Source organism: Rhopalosiphum maidis, chromosome 1 (assembly GCF_003676215.2).
Source record: "Rhopalosiphum maidis isolate BTI-1 chromosome 1, ASM367621v3, whole genome shotgun sequence".
Classification (NCBI taxonomy): domain Eukaryota; kingdom Metazoa; phylum Arthropoda; class Insecta; order Hemiptera; family Aphididae; genus Rhopalosiphum; species Rhopalosiphum maidis.
In genome coordinates, this window is record NC_040877.1 from 56,375,947 (window position 1) to 56,401,295 (window position 25,349).

The following is a 25,349-nucleotide window of genomic DNA, read 5'->3' on the forward strand; positions in this document are numbered from 1 at the left end:
CTAAATAAAAAGATTATTAATAGAAGAGAAGTATTTAAAGCTACAGTTAAAAGTAATCTATATAATATTATTACCTGTTAATTAAGTTTAACATTTATGAGATGAAATTTATTAAAAGAAAATTAATGTATCTCAATATTTTTAGATGTTTATCAAGTAAATAAATACAAAAGCACAATCTATATTAGATTAATTAATTAAAAAAAAAAAAAAACTGTCGTTATGTCACCAAGTAATATAAGTAAGTAAGAATTTATCTATTAGCTTAAAAGGTTAAAACTCTGCTAAAATGAAAGTGTGTTATATATTTGTATAAGAATTCTAAACTAGAAAGCACCTACTAAAGGGATCCAGTTGAGTCTAAAGGAAAGCGCCAAAGGCAATGATAACTTGACTCTTCACAACAGGAGTGGTTATTGGTCTGGGAAATATTGGTAATTACCAGGGGTGTTCCCATAGGGTATATTACATACATGCCATATACTCTCAAGATTTTTTTTCAATATTATAGGTATACTGCGTATGCTCTTAATTTTTTTCCATATTATTGACACGCTCTTTACTGGTTTTAATCCTATAGACAATAAGAAAAATATTTTTATTGTATTAAATGTTTATATTTGATGATAGAGTATACTCTCAAAAAAATTGATGGGAACACCACTGGTAATTACTACCACAACACTGCTTAGTTTTTGCAACATCTAATAATTGGTCAGGGCATATAACTGTACACATGATTTGTAAAATGTTATATTTCTTATTAACGTAATATTTATCGACCATTGGACCATTATGATGGTATTATTATTATTATTATGGTATTTTTATGTTACCGGCCATTGATTACAATATTTAAAGAATTATGTTTCTCTGGTTATTACATTTCTTCTGACACTATTTTTATTGGGATTAAACACACTTTCATTAATTTGTTAATCAACCACCATGATAGTAATGTGTATTTTACCAACATCCGTTTTTGAGTTATTGTTTATTATAATTAATTGCAGCAGTTGAGCAGTAGAAGTTTATCTTCAAATTAATAAAACATTATAACTTTAGTTTGTTGTTCGATTACCTTCAAATTTAATCAAACAAATTGTATATTATGATTTAATATAGTATAGGTACACTGGTACACACTAAACACCTTAATAATGATACCCAGACGGCAGCCATAGCTAGAGTCTCTAGCTTAGATACTGTCTTTAGAAATGAGAAAATTAAAATAAACCCTAGTAATACAAAAAACAGGTTTTTACCATCGCTCACTGTTTAGGTATTTTATATTCATAGACCTTATACTCTTGAGTATAAGTTTTAAGATTATATTAAACAATAGATGCTCGCCCAGTCACTCCACTGTTATCCTTATAAAATGCAGTTAATCAGATCATATTTTTTAGAATTTTTAATAATATTTAAGTACTATAATTTACTAGTGTCTAGTGCTTCATTTGTTTTTGAAATTTACCCGGAACCACGACAACCTTATGTTTGAAGTTAGCACCGGAATGTGTAACCATTATAGCCTGTAGGTTGTAACCTCAAACGTTTATCTAACATTTGAACGGCAAAAGTAAAGCGCGCACATGCTACACATGAGTTTTGCACACGGCTTGACCATTTGCGATTTGCCACATTAATAATACGTTATTCTGTGATATTACCTACAGATGTAATTCAAATAATTATTATCCATACGACTATACGATTTGAATATTTTTTGATAGATTTTTATACCACAATAATTATTATAAAGACGCATAATATAATTTTATTGTTCTTTGATAGTATTATCTATGGAATCTCGATTATTGATAACCGAAAAATGTAATTTGTAAATACGTAATAATTTTTTTTATTATAAAATTCGTTCTATTTTGTTAGACATAAAATATTATTTATAAATATTATACAACCAACTACTTATAAGTTGATACTTTTCCATAATCGGATCGCTAATCATCATCAAGAATCTTAATATTGATGTTTCTGTTTACTAAAGTGTGCGTTTCTTCCGTTTCTAGTTTCTTATTTTCTTTCGATTGAGCAGAACGTAGTGGCCGGAAATTCCTATCGGAATTCTGATGGGAATCATAATTTACACTATTAAATTTCGTTGGTAACTAATTTCCATTGGACTTAATATCTGCCTCAGAATAAATTAATAAAATTTATTATGTGCTAATTTGACCCGTAAGTATAAACATTCACCATATAGTTTTTATTGTATTGTTAAGAATTTCTGCTATTAGAATATTACTGGCTGAGATCAGCAGTTTTATATACAAATAAAAACATAATTTGAATAAATAAGCGACAGTTGTGAAAGAACCGCGTTATAAACAAGACTATAATGATTATAGTAATTATTACTATATTTTATAATAAAATAACATAATAAACTAACTTCTAAACAAGTGTTCTGGTTTTGTTATCCACCTTACCAATCTTTTACTTACTATAGACTCCCAAGAATGAACTAATAAACTTAACTTTGATCTACAAAACATTTACCACGAGTACGTCCATAACAGTTTGCAGTTTGGGTATATTAAAATAATCACAATGACGACTGTTCAGTGTTTACTAAAATATCAAAGTATATTTTGAATATTAATTTTTATAGTATTTTAAAGTTATGCTCTTAATTTGACAAGTCAAATGAATGAATTAAAGGTGCCTATTTTAAAATATTAAAAACCGTTTATTAGGTATTTAAAATTTGATTTTACAAAAATACCAACCAATTTCAACTTGAATGGCTTCACTCTATCTTACGCAAAGTGTGTTTCTCTTCCTAGATTAAATCAATTTAGTTAATAATTATTTTATATATAATATGTAATGAGAAATAATAAGTGTTTTATAGTCTACACTCAATACTCAATAATAAAATTCATCAATACAAAAATCACAGACAAAATATCTGCCATGAATTATTTGGTGTCATGCTTTAATACTTTGACAAATTTACAGATTCTCTATTTATCCGCTCATAGTATATTATATTTATAATTATATAGGTACTTATAAACCACTATAAAATAAAATTGTATTTCTAATTTTAATCTTTATTTGATTTTAGTTCCAGATGTCATCATTCCAGGCTCCAAAAAGTACTAATTACAACTTGAATAATTCTATAAGCTCACCGTCTATTTTAAAAAAATGTGGAAAGCAAACAATAAATAATGTACCTGGTCGAAGAGTGTGTTTTGATTTATTCAAAAACTTGAAATTATTGCTCATCAACTATGACAGCAATAACAAAACTGATCTAATAGAGTATAACAATCTAATTTGTGACATTAGAGACTTGGCTACCGAAATTAATGTAAGTTGAATAATCAATTTAAAAATATATATTATAATCTTTATAATAATATTTTTATTTTTGAATTTATGGAAAAGTTATATTTTATATACTTTTTATCTATTATGTGGATTATTATTGTTTTATTTAATTAAAACAATAAAAAAAACATTTCAAAGTGACCCTAATAAAAACCATTTTTAAAATGTAATAAACTTAATGTGCACGTCTACAATTATCAAAAATAAAATTTATAATGAAATGATTTTTAGGATAATGAACTTATCAAGTTATTGAAAGATGCCAGAAATTGTGTGAATATTCTAAATGAAAATCTTACACTTTTTGTTAAAGTTATATTGGTAAGAATTTTAAATTATGGATATTAAAGAAAATTATCAATTATGTACATTTTTTTTAGATTTTAAAATGGATGAATAGAAGTGATGATGTAGTCAAGGAATATCGATTATTTTTACTCAATGTTTGTACTGCATACAGTTATCATACACAATTTGCAATAGAACAACTTGTGGCATGTTTTTCTCATGGTAATACCAAAACTGAAATAAAATATGATAATATAATCTATAACGACCATTCTTATTACAGTGGACAGCGCTGCTTGTGATCGTGTCAATTGTATGCCATCTCAAGAAGAAGAAAGAGGATTTCTAAATGTCCATGTGACTCTTGAAGCTCTTTTGAAAGCCATTCCGTTGTAAGAAATGAACACATTTATATTACATAAGTACTCATTTTTAATTTTTTAATATTTTCTTTAGAGCAAAAGATTTATTAATATCAGCTCTAAAAAAAAAGTTTCCATACAAGACAAACAGTTCTTACTCCCACCTTCATTACATACACAATTTACTTTACATAGTTGAATATGAACCAAACTTAAGAAAAAATATTCTCAGCCTCATTATTAACAAGTAAGTTGAGAAAAAAAATTTGAATCTTGTAAATTATTAAATGTTGTGTAATTTGTATTATTTTTGCAGATTAGTAGAAATTGATGTTCATATACCCAAAAACGAACTAGACAGATTAGAATCAAATATTAATATTGAAGACATATTCCCAATGGATGTGGATGATGGAGGGTGCATTAAAGTTGATCCTAATAAAGTCGAAGAGGAACATTTTTCAGATACATTAGATATTTGTCTTAAAAGAATATTTATTTATATGAAAACTGTTTGTCATAACCCTAATGGTAGTTTATTGTAAGTATATTATTTAAATTAACTAAAAAATAATTTATTTCAACTAGGTAATTAAAATGTTTAATATTGTTCAATTTAAAAATAATTATTATAATTTTTCAGATGGGATAGTACTAAATTGTTTTATCATGATTTGTTATCAATATTTGAAAGTGAAATTCTACCAACGTATAACAGTAGTCATATTCAGTATGTAATTTACTATTTTCTTAGTTTTAAAATAACTCTAGCAGAAAATTTTAGTAATTGGTTATTAAAAAAATGTTGCGATGTATCATCTCCGTCTACTTTACGACAGGCAGCAGCTGGTTATTTAGCTAGTTTTCTATGCAGAGCACCATTTATTACGAATAAGTAAAGAATTATAAACATAATAAATATTTTAGATAATAATATTTATAACTTAAATTTGTGTATATAATATTTAGTGTGCTGAAGAATATGCTTTTTGAAATCTCCACATGGTGTAATAAATATATAAATAGTGTAGATAAATCTGTTAGAGTAGTAGATGAAGAATTATTAAGATGGCATGCAGTATTTTATTCAATGTGTCAAGCATTATTCTATATAATTTCTTTCAGACATCAAGATTTAATGGATAATAAACGAAGTAAGCTTTGATTTTATTCCAAACATAGCATGCATGATTTTACATTTCTAAAATATCTCCAAAAAAGTTTGTTTCTAGGATAAGTTCATAGGTCTAGTCCCTCAGTCCTTTTCCCAAGCGGTATTGCAAACTGAATGAGGAATTGCATTGGTGTCCTTTTCCCACTGCTCCATAGCTTATTTTAAATCAAACATAACAATAATATTCAATGCAGTATCAGACTAAAATAAACAAGTTTTTTGCAATTTCATAAAACAATATATACATAATTAACCCATAATACTGCCCATGCATCAGCTATATTTTATGTAAATTCATCATAGTCCACATGCTAGATCTGTCATGATTCTTGATCCTCCCATATTGCTAAATAGAGAAATTCATGTATTATGACCTCCGTTCTCAATAATTCCATGGCACCGCCTTTCTTATCTCAGACTACAAATAAGTCAGAGAAATCCACGATTACTGAGGAATGGCCAAACAAAAATTCCTAATTACAAGTTCTAAATTTTATATTTTACATCCTTCAGGATTAATATTAAATTATTTATTATTGATACTAAAAGTAAAACAAACATAAATGCTTTTATACTAATGCTGTGATAAAGTTTAATTAATAAAAATGATATTATTTTTTTCAGATCTTAGGTTTATGGAAAATTTAAATTTGTCTAATATAGTGACATGCAGATTAAGCCCATTACGTCTATGTTGTTCAAAAGTAGTTGATCGTTTTGCACATATTACAAAAATGTATCAACTAACTTATTGTTATGTGGTAATGGATGGTCATATTAGAGTCACTGATCAATCAATCAAGGATGAATGGTTATACTCTTACTTTCCATTTGATCCATATGTTCTTCCTCGGTGAGTATTATTATTGATTATAAATACTAGTAATACTAGTATTTATAATCAATGGTATTATCCTTTGTTTGTTAAAAAGAAAAAAAAGAAATAATGCTATTTTATCTATTAAATTTATTTTATTTTTATTAAAAATTGCTTAATTCATCAAATTTTGAGTAAAACTATACACAAATTTATGTTATATTAAAATAATATTAATACTTCTTCTTATCAGTGGGGTCATTTCAGTTTTTGTTTGACTAGGGCCACTATTAACTGATTTGCTGACTCAAAATCAAATATTTATTAGAATTAGAAAGTCAAATATAGAATAATTGAGTAATGTGTAAATAAATAATAAATAAGTAATAGGTACCTTTTAATACTGCAGATTTACAAGTAGTTAGTAGTATTTACAGTCACATAATGTAAATACTAAACATTTTGATTAATAATATAATATACTTCTTTAAAAAATACTATAACAAAATTAACAATAAATCTTTACTTATAAAATATCAATATTCAATATTATGATTTATAGCAATGGCCTTTAGTAGTTAAAAATAAGACTTCTTATAATTTTAAAATGTGCCAACTTAAGGTTTATGTAAATGTTAGACTAGGGCAAATGCCTTAGTTGCCTTCTCCCTCCCCCCATATGACGCCACTGCTTCTTATCTGTTATTTAAAATTATTTTTGAAACCCAATTATAAAACTTTCTAACATTAGTTGTTTTCAAGGGCGGATTCAGGGGGGGGCACTGGGAGCAAGTGCCACCCCATTACAAAAAATAATATTAAAAAACATACATTTTTATCAAATTGTTTTTTTTTTTTTGTAGGGGGCTATATCGATATATATAATTTTTCCTATAAAGTGCCCCGACTATTAATATATGCTGGATCCGCCCTTGGTTGTTTTCAATTATTTTCACAAGCAAGACCATTATTACTTTTGAAATAAATCTTAAGTACTAAATTTAAATCTTTATTCATTGTATAAAGTATTATGCAGGTAATATTTTAATAAATATATAAATTAATTATTTTAATTAGATATTTTGCTAAAAATTGTCACATAATTATATTAAATGATCTCTCATTAATAACCATTATTTATTTATTGTTCATATTATTTTTAGATCGAAGAATATGATTATACCAGATTTATACAGAGATATCGATAGTATAAAAAGTTGCCAAAATGAAGAAAGATATGTTGACAAAATTCCTTCATCCCTTCCAGAAAACATGGACATAAGTCCTAGTATGGTATTATCTCCTTCGCCTGCAAGAACAGATTGGTTAGGACAGTTTGCATATGGAAATAACACACAAATATTATTTTGATGATATATTCTATTATTCAAAAGAATAATTTATTTTGTTATTATTATATTAACATAATATAATGTATATATATATAATTTTTTTATTTATTTATGTGCCAATAAGTTGCATAGTGAAATGAATGAAATATTAAAAAATTGATTTTGTAACTAATGAAACTTATTACAAATCAAAAGGTGTCTTTGTAATATATATTTTCTATATTTATTATAATATACTTGTAGCAAAAATTGCTTTGATTCAAACTATTCAAATTAGGTAAACAAACCTATGACATAGAAATTTATTTCAAAATACTATATCACATAAAGTTCTGTTTTGCATATTTTTTTAGGTAGCTTAATTTTACATACACTTTGGATGTATAATTTAGGGTAAAATATTTAAGTTAATTTCTAAAAATTATTTTTACGCTTTTAATTTCAATAATTTTTTTATATATATATATGATAATAATACAGAACAGACATTTTTTTATACATTATTGTTTTTAGATTACAATTTTTTAATAAATTACTAGCAATAGTAACATTTAATAAATTGGGATTATATTCCACCTAGAGATAATTTAATTGTTTAATTTGTCATTTACTATTTTTGATCTGTGGTAGATAATGGTGTAATAATACATACTTCACGGTGTGCTTTTTTTTGTCTCTTCTATAGCGTTTTCAAAATTAATATCCAAATTATTAGATATTTGTAATTAACTTAAATCTAATCTGTTCTGTGACAAAATAAATTGTATTAAATTATTGAATTTTTAAATAACTATAAATTATTTTACTATGCTTAAAAATTGATTGTTCTATCAGCATGTAAAAAAAAACCTTTAACACATTATAATATAGTTATATAGGTACACTAAAAACTGAATTTGGTGATCCAAGACCTTTGATCATATTATATCATATATCAATATTTTATTGTTATTTTTATAATGAAAAATCTATAGAAGACAATTATTTTGGTTTGAACATTTTTATCAAATAACTGATTCAAATACTTTGGTGTGGCTGGAGTGGACTAAAAAAGAAGAGACTAAAAACTAAGACTAAAAAAATGAAAATACAAAAAAAAAAAGCTATTATTATTGATTAATTTGGTGAGGCCAAATTATTAATACTATTTGTATTATATTATATTCTTTACTCTAAAATACGTACGGTTAACAACGAATTGATTTTTAAAGAAAATTATAGGTCTATGCATAGACCTTTCACTTTTACTTGAGTATAAGGTCTATAGGTCTATGTCAACGACGCATCATTGCACTAAATGTTCGTTTGTGCGACTAGATGGCGTCTAACTCGCGTCGACTGACTGATACATGATAACAGTTAAGCATTTTTTAATTTTTTTATCGATTATTCTGTGGTTGTTTACAGAAACACAGACTACCGAGTCCGCGTTATCCGGCACCGGAACACCGTATCTGGCGCCGCAACGAGTCGTTTCCGTTTATCGGAGGCCATCTTCTCGTCCGACCGTCCCGTCACCCGTTTCGGGAAGTGCCGCCGACGCTACCAATCGACCGCTGTAAGCCGTGCCGTCCGGCGTTTTGGGTCGGACGCCTCCCTTACCCGCGCCAACGCCGCCGGTCGTTTGTATTATGATGTCTCGGTCAGTGCGTGCGGAGACCAGAAGCAGAGCCAAAGATGACATTAAGAGAGTCATGCAAGTGGTGGACAAGGTCCGCCGGTGGTAAGTGACAACGTGTTGTTCATTAAGCACGTAAACGAGTGCTATATTTTTTTTTAAATACCATATGCCAAACGACGGGCTGTGCGATGTTTGACTTTTCCCCTCGTGTGTTTCAAAGTTATTCGATCGTCGTCCACTGACAGTGTTTACTGAGTGTTGCACGGTTTATTGATACAATGGATTCATCCATAGGCGGATATGTTTCAACGTACTTCAGTTGTTGTACACAATACTCGTTCTCTCTAAAATCCATTCTCTTGATGTTTGACCACTCTGGTTTTAACGAACTGTTTACACTTGACTGCTAGAAAATTATAATTTTATTACTTTAATACAGCGTTTCTCAACCTGTGATACGCGTATCTCTGGGGGTATGTAAGAAAAACTTATTTCATAATATCTTATTTGTGTTATTTGTGAATATACGATAAATTGGCATTTGGGGGTACGTAAAGCAATAGTGAGAGGCCAAGGGGTACGTACATGAAAAAAGGTTGAGAAACACTGCTTTAATAGATTGTCGACAAAAAATATTTAATATTTATTGATATTTGAGTATTTTTACTACCCATTTATAATATACCTATTAACTACTTGTATTATAACTATCCATTTTTAAACATTTATGTTTTATAAGTTTACACTTAAATCATAAGCGTGCGCAGAGATATTTGGTATATAACCTGAGAGACAGGACACTAATATTTTAGTCTGCAGATCGTGCATACTTAAGCACAACCTGCACGACTCGTATGTACGCTTATGACTATAGTCCGGATTTTTATGCAAAAACATATTTTTAACAAGCGTATGCTGTTGGGAGTAAGAAATGTTTGCATTTCATAACCTGTAGAATCTATCAAAAAAAGTTTTTTTTTGCATATTAGTGCATATTTTGACTTCAGAGAATATTTCACCATATTTCCGTAATATTGGATTAAATTAAAGGGTAATCAGCATATATAAGATAATAATGTAACATAAGATATAATTATATAAATTATGATAAATTATAAATTCATAATCATAATCAATAATCATATTGCAATATTTTTTTTTTTTACTTATTAGTTAGTACTATCAATATTTTTCAGAATATTTTAAAAATATTAGGAGTATTTTGAGAATATTAAGAATAATTTTGGGAATATTTCATCAATTTTAGCTGCATATAAACATCTTATTTTAAACGTTTTAACAAAATATAAATCTGGACTCTACTTATGACTTAAATACTGTACTAATAATGTACTTTATATAATATAATTAAACTGTCAGATTGTATTCATCATTAATTAAATACCTGTTTAAAATTTTCTTTTTGTTGTGGAAATTATTTCATTTAAATTAAAAAATTGTTTTATAATTTAAAATTAGTTAAATTCAATATGTTTTTACCATTGTACCATATTATTAAATGGTTAATTATTTATGTGATTAGGTAGGTAACTAATTATATTTAGAGTAATGTTTAGCTACCTAAAAATGTAATTATTTCTCTAATTGACAAACAATAAATGTGTACTTAAAAAATTGTTGACCATTTACATAAACGATTTAACTTCATTACCTTATATTTTCTATTTATTTCTATTGTAAACCAAATATTGTTTTACTTATTGAACTTTCATTAAAACTTAAATTGTTTCAATAAATAGGTAGGTATTATTATTGATCTTAATATTGGCTATCATAGGCGTGGCACAGTGGGAGACAACTTCTCTTTCTTATTACTCAGTTATTTTTTAAAGCATTCAATTATTAATATAATTTGTTTAAAAAATTACTGGGACTTGATTGTTTTTTAAGTTAAGTATACAATTTTTATTTTTTAACGTTTTAAATTTTTTAATATCCATAACAAATATTATTCTTGCAAAAGAAGTTTTTCGAACCCTACAAATATAAAGACAAAATAAATTATGTTGTATATTTTTAAATTATACCTATAATATTATAATTATAATTGTGCCTCAATTAAATAAATAACTAAAGAATATTTACAAAAATAAATTTTTATTATAAATTTGTCCTTATATATATTATCAAATTAATAAAAATTATTTGTTTGAATAGTTATTTATTTTAGTAATTATTTGTTAACTAAAAGAAAAATTATAAATACAAGAGTCTCAAAAAGAACGCTTTTTTAAATTAGCTAAAAAAAAAACATTTTATTTTTCAAAAAATTACAAAAAAAAGGATATGTGCAGTTTCAGTATAACATCCAGCTTATGAATGAAAAATAATATTATTCAACTGTCCTCCGTTGACAGGCTGAAGTTCGGTCGAGAAATTAACACTAACTTCCTCTCAGTTTTCTCTAGTGAGTTTCACAAGGACACCTGAACCTAACTGCGGCTTTACAGTTATTAACAGTAGAACCAGTTTTTTTTAAATTTTTTATTAGCCGACAAATCGATGACACATTGGGAGTAACGTCAAGTCAGAGTAAGATATGAAGTTGACGCACCACTTTTGTTAGATTGGTAAAAGGTCTTAACTGGTTGCAATTGACATTCAGTCCATAGGATATGGGAACACTTGGCAAAAACTGATTAAATAATAACATATTGAAATGATAGTAAATTAAAAAAAAATGATGAGAACAATGTGAACATAATAATAAAAAGAAATGTTCTTTTTGGGACACCCTCTACACTCCATTAAAGTAAAAAATGTATTCCATACGATGTTCGCCTTACTGTCGGCTGTTAAACGTTTGGTGTTATTAATTGTAATATAATAAAATGTATGTTAGTAGATTATACTTTTGTTATCAAATTAAAATTAGGGTATATAGGAATAAAAATTTAAAAATTCCTGATTTTCTAGCTTAAATATAACTTCCAGTTCTAACTTTTTTAACATTGAAATCTAGGTACAGTATAAAACAGTATTTGTATAGTTTAATTTACTGTTTTAGGGAAAAAAAATGGGTAACAATCGGAGAGACTACCATGAAAATATACAAATGGGTACCCATAATATCCAACGAACAGGTAAGTCTTAATTACTTTTTATACTTAAAATGTAACTGTGTCAAATACTGTATTATCTTATGATGGTATTTTATTATAGAACAAGTTATTTAATGTAAATTATTATAGTAATTAATTAAAGTAGGTATAGTAATACCAAAAGACTATAAAAAGTAGTTTATACTCAAAAAACTTAGATGCGTCATAAATTTTCATTATCAGATTTTTCAATTATTTTTTAATATCTTTAGATTAGTTTATGGTTTTAGTAAGGGGGAGATCTTGCTGAAAACTTTATAGCAAATTCATGAGTTAATCATATAAACATACAATGTCCTACATTTAACATGGTTTTTAATTTAACTTATTTTATTTTTCAGAAGAAAAAGTCTAAAGAACATTCTCACTCGAACAAAGAAAACATATTGGGCAAAAGACCAATTGAGGCTACACACTCAAACTTCTCCATTGCTGACGACTCAAATACCTGTAAGAACATATAAAATGCTCAATAGTCAATAATATAATCATTAGCCATTAAAATCTTATTATTATAGAATTAAAACTATCTAATTTCTTTTTACATTATTATTATAGCATTTTCTGTCAGTGATTCCCATTCTCAAGAACCAACCGAATTTGCCACCCAGTTGGGTTTTTCGGAAGATTCCAACTCACAGAACAGTGAACCACCACCGGCTAAACAAATGAAAACTGAATAAGTTTTCCTCCCCATTGCTTTATCCTTTAAAAAAAAAATTGAATTTTTGTTTGTGTCTTGTAACATTTTTTTTTGTGTAAAAACACATTAACTACCTCTATATGTTTTTTTAAATTGTTCTGAAACTTTGTACTGTAACTACTATTGAATGTGCTGTAAATGTATGTTGCCCCGTCTTTTCCCTTACCTTCCTTCCTTTTCAATGACAAACATTCATTCCTCAGTGTTAACATTTTTTTTGTATTAGAATCATAAAATGTGCATTTGTGTATATATTACCTTTAAGTCGCCATTTTTTATTTTATTTTTTTTTAAACTTAATTTATTCATATTTTGACTATCAAAATTCAAATCAATGGTATAAACAAATATAATTGACTTTGCATATTTATGCCATTGACTAAATGAAAATTTGTTTTTTATTTTATTTTAGCTATTAATTCTTTTGGATTTTAAAGCAAACTTTTAAATATTATCATTGTTATACATTAAACATGTATAATAATTTATATTTAAAGATTTCAAACATGATGTTTTGTTTTGAAGATGTTAAATGTTAAACAGTAAAGTCTGATGTTACTTCATGTCATGAAGTTCATGATCTAGATTTAGGAAGTATATAATATATAGCCACAGCTCTCTAGATTTTTATGTAGCTTCCAAATGTTAAATTTGTATTATTACCATAGCTTGGAACTTTAATCCCCCCTCCCCCCAAACATTGTGTTAATATGATTTATATAAAATCTTTATAAATGCAAAATTTTGAATTTAAATTTGATACAATATGCATTATACATTTTTGGACTAGAATTATATACATAATAAAAATTAATAATAATTTGTAACTTGTATCAGCCATTTGATATTAGAAATATAATTAACATTGGTATAAATAAAATACAAATTACATTACAATGTTGGGTAAATATTAATTTTAATAATAATACATTTTTACTTAATAGTTAATATATATATATATAAATACATCATGAAATATAATTAGTAACGTATAGAATAAACTAAGAATTACTTTTCATAATATTATGTAATGATTTATCATTGAATTTAAATGTAATACATTACAGTGATTTATTCAATGATGAGGTACACTTAACACCTGCTGGTTACTATACAGCAGCCAGCCGATATACTTCATACCTACTTTATAATAGAGTATTCACCTCTTTTTGAATTTTATTTTGTAATTTAGAATATTTAGGATTTTAAAATAAACATAATACTGACTTCAAAAATAGTAATTATAAAATAATATAAGGAAATCGTTTTGAAGTACTGTTCATGACGAATTAAAATTTGTTTTCAGAAAAATTATCAATATTAATCAGGTTAGTTGAGTCATAAAACTGGCAAAAAATTGAAAATTGAATCCTGGAAAAAAAAACAAAGAAAAAAAGAACAATTTTTAAAAATATTAAATATATTAGGAATATTAGGTAATTAAATATGAAAATTAAAAAATGATCACTTATTACGCACAGATTTACATGGCCAGTATGCACACGCAACGAAATTATCTACATTGACTCCTTAAAAACGGTCGGTATCTAATCTCAAGAAAAATGTATAATATGTAATATAATTTTTAAAAATATTGAAATATAAAAATACATTTCTTTTTGAAAAATGTTTTCTTATTACATAAAATTATGTGAAAAAATATAAAAAAACGTATCTTTTATTCTTCATCTTTATATTATAGATAGTAGGTATCTAGTAAATAGTGTTGGGAAAATTATTTTTAAAAAATAATACAATTATGTTACTCGTTAAATTAAATAATTTTATTTAAATTATATTCCCGTTCCAAGTAGCGCTACATCATTTATCTTATTTATTGATAAAATTATCGATTTTTTTTTACCATATCACTGTATAAATTATTACAAATTATAATCCACAAGTCCTATTAAATTAGATTTAAATATTTAATCTATTTTGTGGATGTACCATATGTCCATATCATCCATATCTATATTTACTATTATATTATTGTATACTAGCGAAATAGCCACTATAGGGGCTGGTGAAACTCGATTCCGGTGTGTAGAAGCTGCCTTCGAAGTGGTTGAGTGAAAATTGTTTCACCCGAAAATCGATAGGGTAGAGGTTTCCAATCTTTTATTACTTACGGCACCCTTAGTCATTTTCTAAAAATCCGAAGGCACTCTATACTCTATGGCAGTGGTTCCCAATTAGCATTGAGCCACGGACCCCTAGCTAAGACTTAAATTGGATGGGGGACCCCTTATTCCACTACGTGTTTAACACGGCTTAAGATCGTGGTGTTTAATAATTCCACTAAAATAAAATAAAAATATCACTTCAGTACTACATAACCACGGACCCTCTAACATCAACATGCGGACCACCAATTCGGAACCACTGCTCTATGGCCTAGACTAAAAATATATTTCAAATAATTTCGCGGCACTCTGGTTGGGAATCTCTGCAGTAGGGAATGGTACTCGGGTGTCTAGAAATTGGTCACTAAAAATTTGATAAAGTCGATTACCGTATTTGTGAGTCTCAGATAGTATGATCTAAGTTGTGAGTTAACAGTTTTTCTATAACTATTAACTTATCAGTTATCATTCGGTGTGACGGTGTAAAAGTTTGTCCCGTTGCATGCCTCAATGCCTGGTTCTTTTTTGAATTCAAAAATAATAAAAACATGCCAAAAATTGTAATTGAGTGTCTAGTTATCAGTCATCAATCGGTGTAATACCGTGTGTCCGTGTCCCGTCGCATGCCTGGTTTTTTTTTTTTAATGAATAAAAAAAGAAATACTAAAAATGATAATTGGGTGTTTACCTATCAGTCATTTACCGATGCAAGTCGTCATCTGCAGTGCTGGGCAACCCACCTACGGCGGATTGTTATACCTCCTGACGTCGAAAGTCTGATGCTGTTTTGTAGGAGAAGTCAAATTACGTGTTAAAACTTAAATTGAGTTGTCAGAAAGATATCATCGGGAAAAAATTAATTAAACGACATTAAACCTCCCATCAGGTAGGCAATCAGACTATGTCATGTCGGATCGCGGATGATGTACGCGTATAACAAGTGAAATCAAAATTTGTATAAACTCGAACAACGAATTTCGAATAGTATAAAGTTCCTATACATTATACAAACACCAAACACCAGAGTATATAACATATCGTACATTTTAATAATATATTATAATATTTGATAGTTGAATTAATATGCATTTAAGGTGCCGAATCTCGAGAATTTAAATCGTTTACTGAGCCGCGACGAATTTTGCGTCCAGCACTGTCTCACTAATATGATTCGTATAATTCGTGTGTAATGAAACTCGAATATTCTTATTATTTTTTTAATGCGTATGTCAGCAATTACCGATTTATGTGTATTATTATTTATTTCTAATATGAATAATATATTATATACTATTTCATACTTGAATGTACCCAATTTATTCCAAGAATAGTAAGTACCTATTTTTTCAACAATATAAGCAGAGCCCAACTTAAAGGGAGCTAGGGGGGTTACAGCCCCGGGCCCCTGTTGATATTTAATTATTAAAGTGGCACTGTGAAATTTTATATTATTGCTTATGTAGTTTACCTTTCAGTCTACAGTTTATCTTTACATACATTTTGTTGGTCAGTTTCGCATCAGTACAATTGGTACATTAGTTGTTAGTATTCTGTTGTCTATCGTAGTGATGTTAAATTATTAAATTAGTTTTTAGTTGAATTAGTGACTTTTGTTCGTTACTATAGTGTGTGCCAAAAACTATTGAAATTTGAAAATGTCTGAGAAAAAAAGGATTTATCTCAGTTGTTATGCAAAACAAAAATTAAAGAAGGAGGCCAAAGTCGTAGTAAGCAAGTTACCTAAATTAACAAAATTTTTAAACTATCAACAGTACAAACGAAGTAACTAACACACTTGATTTTTCAGATCTAATTCAAAAGTTTAGTGAACTAAAATCTAGAAAAAACCCGTTGTCTTAAATTCTAAATCATGTACATTTTTTTATTATTTACATTGACTATGTTGAAAAATGCATTACCACTTTGACTTTGTATACAATGTACATGGTGTATATCAGTTAAACATTTGTTTAAATTAAAAACTGTATATACATTTCTTTACTTATATTTATAATTTTAATTTCATCGTTTTATTTATACTAATCATCATTAAATAATTACTTATAGACTTATGGTATAATTTATTTATAATCTTATAAAAAATCCATTTAGTAAAAAGACTGCAATTATAATTTAAGTTGATAATTTAGAATTTAGTTGCCACCGCCACACTGTTCGATGCACACGTTTATTACTCTTATGTTGTGATCTCGCGTTGTCTCTTCAATCGAAAAAACAATTTTTTTTTACATAAATAAAGAAAAAAACAAACACGGCCACTGTTGTTTAACCATCAAATTATTAAATTAATTGCGCCCAAAACCGTTTCTTTCAAAATGTAAATAACTCAGTGCGCAAGACCACCTGTGCCGTTATAATACACGTCGCGTTATCGCCGCCAAACAGCGAAACACGACCTCTGCCCGAGATGAACATGTCACAATCTCCAAACAAAAATAGCAATAAAAACAAAAATGCGATTATACAGGCCGGTCGCCTAAACAAGCAACACATCATAAATAATATTACACTCAATGCCACCAACCCGAGTTCATCTCGTGACAACATAGACGACTCTTCAAATGGTGAGTGGACACATTATGCCTAACAAAAGACATTTATCAGATTTATCCGATCCACGTTCTCCTGATCCCACTATAAATAATAATAAAAAAAATATTTATAACTAAAAATCGCTACGAACCATTGCAAGCCGAACCTCAAATCACACAAAACTCTACCACTGACACACAAAACTTTACTTCAAAAACTCCAAACTATGTCAATCCAATCAAACCACCATCACCAATTTTTGTGAAAGGCATAGGGAACTTTCCAGATCTGTGTACAGCATTAATTGAAAAAATTGGAGTCGACAACTTTTTCTGCAAATCATCGACAGACAGCCTAAAAATCCAAACCGCAAATCCTGATGCATACAGAACATTGGTTCATTTTCTGAGAGATCAAAATGCCCAATTTCACACGTACCAGTTAAGGGAGGACATGCCTACTCGTGTCGTCTCGCGAAACTTACACCATTCTACATCCACTGAACTAATAAAAAGTGAACTTGAATTGCGCCTCTTCGAAGTATAAAAGGTCACAAATGTCCTACATAAGACCAGTAAATCTCCATTACCTCTGTTCTTTGTCGATCTCGAGCCCACTGACCACTCAAACGACATCTTCAAACTCTTCTTTTCTCCATACAAAAATCAAAGTCGAAGAGCCCTACAAACTAAAAGTTATAAGCCAATGTCTGAACTGCCAAGAGTATGGCCACACAAAATCTTACTGCGGATATCCTTCACGCTGTGTTCACTGCAGCGCATTCCATCCATTCACAGAATGCACCAAAACACGTGACATTGCAGCCAAATGAGCCTTATGTTCCGGCGACCACCTAGCCAACTACAGAGGTTGTAGTGTCTACAAAGAATTACAACGTCGTAAAACACCAACTACAAAAAGTAACTTCTTACATGATAATATTAAACACAATGTAAACGATTATAATAATGTAAAAGCTAACTACCCATTACCAACCTCATCTGAAAATAATTCAGCTACCCCCTCTAAAACTTATGCTCAGGCCACTTCTAACCAACCATCACAGTCCTCTCCTCCAATCCCTCCTACTGATCTAACTGCAACCATATCTTCGTTTGTAGACGAATTTAAGTCATTCATCAATCTGCTGATCGCTCTCCTAACTCAAGTAATTACTTCCCTTTTTAATAAACAAAATGTATAACTCATACACTAATAATTCATTATCAGTTATGTTATTCAATGCAAACGGTCTAAAAAATCACGTCAATCAACTACAGAGTGTGCTATTCGATAAACGCATAGACATCGCTCTAATCTCCGAAACCCATTTTACAGAGTATTCTTACATATCTATTCTCGGCTATAGCCTAATCAAATCCAACCATCCAGATGGCACTGCTCATGGCGGAACAGCCATACTTATAAAATCCAACCTTAAATATTACTCACTTGTTAACTACTCTCAAAATCACTTTCAATCATGTGCCATCTCAATTACAATTAATAATATCCCTGTTGCTATCGCCGCAATCTATAGTCCACCTAAGCACAATTTAACTATTGATAACCACACCGACTTGTTTGACTCAACGGTCAATAACTTTATTATTGGTGGTGATTATAACGCTAAACACCAAAGTTGGGGTTACCGAGTCACCAACTCTCGTAGAAACTTGCTCTATAATTTCTCCAATATGAAAAAATACAAAATTCTTGCACCTCCCGGGCCAACATATTGGCCAACCTCAGTTAGGAAAAAACCTGACATTCTAGACATCTTCATCACAAAAATTCCCAGCAACTTATACTATTCAATTAATAATATTCTGGATCTTAACTCCAACCATTCGTCCGTCATTTTCAATATTGATGCCACTCCACAAATACGTACAGTTAGTCCCAAACTTTTTACGGCAACAACTGATCGCCTTAAATTTCATAACATCATAGCTGAAGAAATTAACGTAAAAATAAGCTTAAAATCTGCTCGTGAGATTGACGATGCAGTTAATAATTTAACTACGCTCATTCAATCAGCGGCTTCTAAGTCAAACCCTCAAAACGCCACCAATAACTCAGTACATAAATACCCTTTTGTTTCTGAGCAAGTCCGCTCATTAATAGTCGAAAAGCGCAGAGTAAGAGCACGTTACCAAATCACACGGTTACCCTTACATAAAAGTGCATATAATAAATTAGCAAATTCATTAAAAAAATGTTTGGTTAAAAATAAAGCTGACATGTACGAACAAAAACTGACCTCACTCTCCTCTGTAGAAGGGACCTTATAGCGTGAAACCAAAAAACTACTTCAATATAAATGCCCCTCAGTCCCACTCAAAAAACCAGATAATTCATTTGCCTTCTCTGACAACGATAAGACGGAAGTTTTTAAAGCTCATCTTCACGAAACGTTCCAATCGCATCATAATATACTTACATCTGAAAAAATTGATGAGGTAAACACCTACCTAAACCTGCCATCTACAATAAATCAACCTGAAAAATATTTCACCCCAAATGATGCTAAACAGACCATCAAAAATACTCACTAAAAAAGTCACCCGGCTTTGATTTGATTACGGCCGAAGTAGCTAGGTGCCTACCCAAAAAAGCCATCGTACTAATAACATATATTTTCAATGCTAGTCTTAGACTGTCATATTTTCCGATGTTATAATATCGGATTTCTAAAATATTTCTTTTTTTCTTAACCTGACAAACCACTCGATACCCCAACCTCGTTCAGACCAATAAGTGTCTTGCCGTTCTTTTCAAAAGTTTTAGAAAGACTTATTTTAAAACGCTTATTGCCATATATTATCACCAATAACATACTTCCAAATACCCAGTTCGGGTTCCGAAACTCACAAAGCACAATCCATCAATTACACCGAGTTGTTGATGTTATTTCTACATCCCTTGAAAAAGTTGTATTGCTCTTGTATTTTTCTAGACGTTGCACAAGCCTTAGACCGGGTTTGGCATGAAAGCCTCCAATACAAACTAAAAAAATTTCTCCCCTCCCCACTATACCTATTAATTAAATCTTATTTAACTGATAGACACTTCCAAGTCTAATTAAATTCGTCGAAATCGAAAATCGCACCAATCAAAGCAGATGTACCACAAGGTGTTATACTTTCCCCCTTTCTGTTCAACATATACGTAGCCGACCAACCCACCATGCAACAAACTATTGTAGCGGATTATGCCGACGACAAAGTCATTTTATCCATGAACGAAGATCCTTTAATCGCCTCATCAAACTTACAAGTACATCTTGACCACTTGTCCGAATGGTACGAAAAATGGCGAAATCTATTCACACACATTCATGCTTAAACAAGGAATATGTCCAAACATTACTCTCAACAATGTACTAATTCCCTCATCCGGCACAGTTAAATATTTAGGGTTATTCCTTGACAAAAGACTCACATGGAAAAAAACACCTCCAAACCAAACGGCTAACCCTAAACAATCGCATGCGTATGCTCAAACCTCTGCTAATTAAAAATAAGTACTCCACTCTAAACACCAAACCAATAACCTACAAAGCGCTACTCAAACCTATCTGGACGTATGGACTTCAATTGTGGGGCTCAGCAAAAAAATCTAACACTAATCGAATCCAAACGTTCCAAAACATAGCACTCCGAAAATTATGCAACGCTCTGCCCTATATTTCTAATCACGCTCTTCATAATGACCTCCATATGAAAACAGTAAATGAGAAAGCACGCATTTTTTACACACGATTTCATAAACAACTCCAAACTCATTCTAACCCTCTAATAAAAGATCTCTCCATCCTTACTCTACCAGGAAATCCTAACCGCTGGTTAAAAAGAAAATTGTGCCGTGACCTCTTACAAAACTTTAATGTCTAATGTCTCCTGGTCAAAAAAAAAAAACTAACTTATCAATAGTCGAGAGCCACTAATGGGTGGCTGCTTAATTCAAAACTATCAAGTCATTTAAAAAAAAATACTCTCATCATACAAACTTATTGTACAAAAAAATGTATAGATTGTTTATGTCGAATAAAAAGAAAAAAAAGAATGTAGATAATAATTAATTTTGGATTCCCATCAAAAAATTAGACCTGGGCCCCAAAATTCCTAAACTGGGCTCTGAATATAAGAGTTTAATTGTTTAAATTTAAAACCTGTAGAAGTGTAGAATTATACACGAATATATTTAATATAATATCTATTTAAAAAAATTGAGGCCATAATTTAACTTATTGATGATTATTAATGTCATTATTATTATTAATTATTAAATAATTTATTTACTCTTGAGCAAAATTTAACAAACACATGGTAGCTAATGAATACTATTGTTTAATACTGCATATTATTAATAAAAATACATTATAAAGTTTATACATTGATTTTTATTAATTGAGTGTTGGATATCTATCACCCCACAAGCCTAATTAATTTACATAATATAAATCTTACCACAGAAAAATATTACATATTATTTAATGTATTTATATCTGAAATATACAAATTGTATATTATAATTGTATAATACAATACTTGAAATTATCAAATTGTTGCAAAAAAAAAAAAATATATCCCAATGTTGACAGTGACAGTATAAATGTTTTAATAACATTTGCATTATTTGGAGTACAAAAACATAAAATGTTATTGTCATATATACGTACAGTCATATTATAGTAGTGGGAGCACATTTTTTTAAATATTTATTTTATCATTAATTAAGTACTTACTGCTCATTCCTTTATTTAATATAAATTATATAAAATACACAGTGTACGTTTCTCAAATATTCATTTGAATGTCGATAATATACTAATATAATATATTAAATGTTATTAACTCGCTAGTTCACCTACAAAAAACCTATCATCTAAAATATACACCCAAGTACATGCGACACAAACGTCGTGGAGAAACACTTTTATGATATACATCACAACCCGTTAAATTTACCGAGAATAACAAAATAATATAAATACAATAAAATGCAATTTATTGAATCAAAAAAACAGTAGATATTGTATACATCGATAAATGCGCTTCGAATCAAACATCGATGCTCAACGCAATTTAGTGTACGTGTAAATTTAAGAAAAAATAATAGAATACATATCTCGTACATCATCGATCGGCGTCCGCGATGCTATGTGAGAAAATAAAAAAACCAAAGAAAAACGTCCGGAGGACCGTTGGCGGCGGTCGTACTCGTTACCGCGATCGCAACCGCTACGAACGCTAATATCGTAAATGGCGAAAAATCCGTACACGTACGACTTTCAAAAGACGCACATTACGCGAAAATGAAAGAACGGATTGGAAAAACTGGAAAAGTCTTAAAATCATGCGAAAAGTGGAAAATATTCGAAAATTCACGTCAGTAATAATAATAATAATTTATAATAATCAATATAATGGACCGCACATGGACCATAGAGTAATAATTAGTTTTTTTTTATGCGACCGTAGCGCATTTTTTATATAGTAAACAAACTATTTTTCACGTTTTATTTATTATTATTATCGTGTAAGAAGAAGAAGAAATTCGCATTACAAATTAGTAATTACTTATCAGTTATTAGGTTTACCGTCCGTGTAGTAGGTGGTTAAAACGAAAAACAACACAACATCATTAGATGGGAATTGGTAACTATTAGGACTATATTAGAATATTCTATAGAAGTATAAATTAAAGCGTTTTTGCGCTGTGTAAAACGTATTAACGTAATAAAAACGCGTAGAAATTTCTTTTAAAAAGTCATTTCATTAAATTAAAGTTGATTTGAATTAATTATTTTACTTCCACGTTCCCGAAAAAGTAATTTTGTTACAGTAATTTGTAATATGCGTTACGTTACTACTCAACACTGCTAGTATATTTTATATATTAAATACAATATATTAACTTAGTGTAATATAGATTATAGGCTATAGCCTATAATACATTTTTATTTCAACAATAGTATACATCATGGGTAACATAATTATTTTAGTTTTTTTTATGACCAATTGAACAAATGTTACTGGTAACATGCTAAATGTCTTTATATTATGTATTTATTACGCTAGTAAAATAATAATATGAATATATGATTATTAATGATATTATCATAAATTGATAAATAATTAATAATAATAATTTGATATCTACTATCTGCATATTTTTTGGGGGGATAATTGTTTTTATACAATTTCTATGTGTATAGCGGGTTGTTTAAATGTGTGTAAGTAATCATTTTTTAATTTTCATTATCAATTAATATATTTAAAATTGATAGGTTCCTTAAAATTGAATAATAGATAATGTTCGTGTTTCGTGTAGCAAATAGCAATCCAAATCAAAATGAGTCATAACTACGGCTGTGGACTTTAAAAAATGCATTTGAAATATTAAAACAATTTCAATATAAAATACACTTAAAATGCAAAAAATGCATTTAAAATTTCAAAAACTAATGAAATGAAATGCACTCAAAATGGTTTTTAATTTTATTTTTATATTGATATTAATATATTATATGCATAAAAATGTATTAATTTAATAACAAGTTGATTTAATTTGAATTTGAATTTTGATTTTGAAATTTATTGATTCTATAACAATGCTATTTGCCTGAAACATTTTTTAAAAATGTTTAAAAAGTTTTCAACGATGTTAATTAATGTAATTTAATTAAAAATACCAAAAATGAACTAAAAAAGGAAAATACGACCTAAAAGGCAAAGAAATGACTGAACTTGTCCAAGTGAAACCTATAGTCTAGACGGTTGGCAACCCTGGGTTTACTGGTTTTAGTATCAACTAAAACTTGATTCACTTTCCAACTGGCAATACATTGTCTACCTATACGGTTTGTACAGAACAAGAGACGCAGATTGGAATGCGGTTTCGAGGACGTATTTCCATTGTTGACGGTCAAGCAGCAACACCTGCCGGTAGAGATTATTGTGTCAACCATCTGTCGTGTATAGTGAAGCCTCGCCCCTGCGCAAAACCGCATTCCATTCTACGTTACTTATTTTAAACAGACTATAGAAAAGAATGAAAAGATGTTCAAGGTTAAAACCGTACCGATTTTACTGCTCCAAAATGTGATGAAAGACACACACACAAAACACTCATTTTTGTAAAAACGTAACAATCAATATTTTCGTTGATCCGTTCAAAATCTGAAGTATAGATTATAAAATCAGTATATTCATCGCTCAGCTAAGAATCTTATCTTATTTTTGATATGAAAATTGAATATTTTCAATAAGAATCCTAATGATTATTTATACGCAATCATTCCCACGAAACATATATAATTTCCTATATTGAATTCCTTAATAAATTGGTCAATATTCCCTTAAATTTATATTACAATTTACAACTGTATAACCGCAGTAAAAGTAACACTTCAAATAATAAATTCACACTTTGAGTTCTTTGACAGTGTCGAATCAGTCGGCTTATTATGTTTATTTACCAGTTGTTGGACGTGATAATATCTTATTAAAAATAATCATACTGGTATAATGGTACCTCGGGTACGACATTTTTTTTTTTGATCTTGCATTATACATTTGTGATGAATAATATAATTATTTAATATCGTATTGCTGACATATCAGTATAGGGCAGTGGTCCGCGATCCACATGGTTTCACTTTTCAAAAAGTAGGTAGTTATATTGTTATAACTTTATCGTATTTTATCGCAGAATTCTTCCGTTAACGATGTATTAATACTTGTCGTAATAAATAAATATTAAATATACAACAAATTATTATTAATTACCCACGTCATTTTTTGTACTATATTATTTAGTAATAAAATAATATATTAAATATTAATTTAACATAAATTTCT

The 25,349-nt window shown here is 28.8% G+C and overlaps 2 protein-coding genes across 3 annotated transcripts; both read left to right on the forward strand.

Moving 5' to 3' along the window:
• The first annotated feature begins 1,844 nt into the window (after positions 1-1,844).
• On the forward strand, positions 1,845-7,565 carry LOC113560892 (RNA polymerase I-specific transcription initiation factor RRN3-like). 2 transcript variants are annotated; one of them, XM_026967013.1, is made up of 11 exons: positions 1,845-2,202; positions 3,095-3,343; positions 3,595-3,684; positions 3,744-3,873; positions 3,935-4,043; positions 4,108-4,260; positions 4,330-4,554; positions 4,657-4,908; positions 4,983-5,167; positions 5,812-6,040; positions 7,168-7,375. In XM_026967013.1, the coding sequence occupies exons 2-11, from the start codon at positions 3,101-3,103 to the stop codon at positions 7,373-7,375; spliced, it is 1,824 nt and encodes a 607-aa protein (XP_026822814.1). In that variant the 5' UTR covers positions 1,845-2,202; positions 3,095-3,100. The 2 variants fall into 2 exon arrangements, with proteins under 2 accessions (XP_026822814.1, XP_026822815.1); XM_026967014.2 differs by lacking the exon at positions 1,845-2,202 and having other exon boundaries at positions 3,101-3,343; positions 7,168-7,565.
• Positions 7,566-8,739: 1,174 nt separating this feature from the next.
• On the forward strand, positions 8,740-13,186 carry LOC113561273 (B-cell CLL/lymphoma 7 protein family member A). Its single transcript, XM_026967595.1, has 4 exons — positions 8,740-9,079; positions 12,006-12,081; positions 12,441-12,549; positions 12,658-13,186. Exons 1-4 carry the CDS (start codon positions 8,988-8,990, stop codon positions 12,780-12,782), a joined length of 402 nt encoding a protein of 133 aa, XP_026823396.1. The 5' UTR covers positions 8,740-8,987; the 3' UTR covers positions 12,783-13,186.
• Positions 13,187-25,349: the final 12,163 nt, after the last annotated feature.

Coding starts and splice junctions, on each gene's coding strand:
- LOC113560892 (XM_026967013.1), top strand. CDS start 3,101: ATGTCATCATTCCAGGCTCCAAAAAGTACTAATTACAACTTGAATAAT. Junction 4,555..4,656: donor AACCCTAATGGTAGTTTATT/GTAAGTATATTA, acceptor ATAATTTTTCAG/ATGGGATAGTACTAAATTGT. Junction 6,041..7,167: donor GATCCATATGTTCTTCCTCG/GTGAGTATTATT, acceptor TATTATTTTTAG/ATCGAAGAATATGATTATAC.
- LOC113561273 (XM_026967595.1), top strand. CDS start 8,988: ATGATGTCTCGGTCAGTGCGTGCGGAGACCAGAAGCAGAGCCAAAGAT. Junction 9,080..12,005: donor GTGGACAAGGTCCGCCGGTG/GTAAGTGACAAC, acceptor TTACTGTTTTAG/GGAAAAAAAATGGGTAACAA. Junction 12,082..12,440: donor CCATAATATCCAACGAACAG/GTAAGTCTTAAT, acceptor TTTATTTTTCAG/AAGAAAAAGTCTAAAGAACA.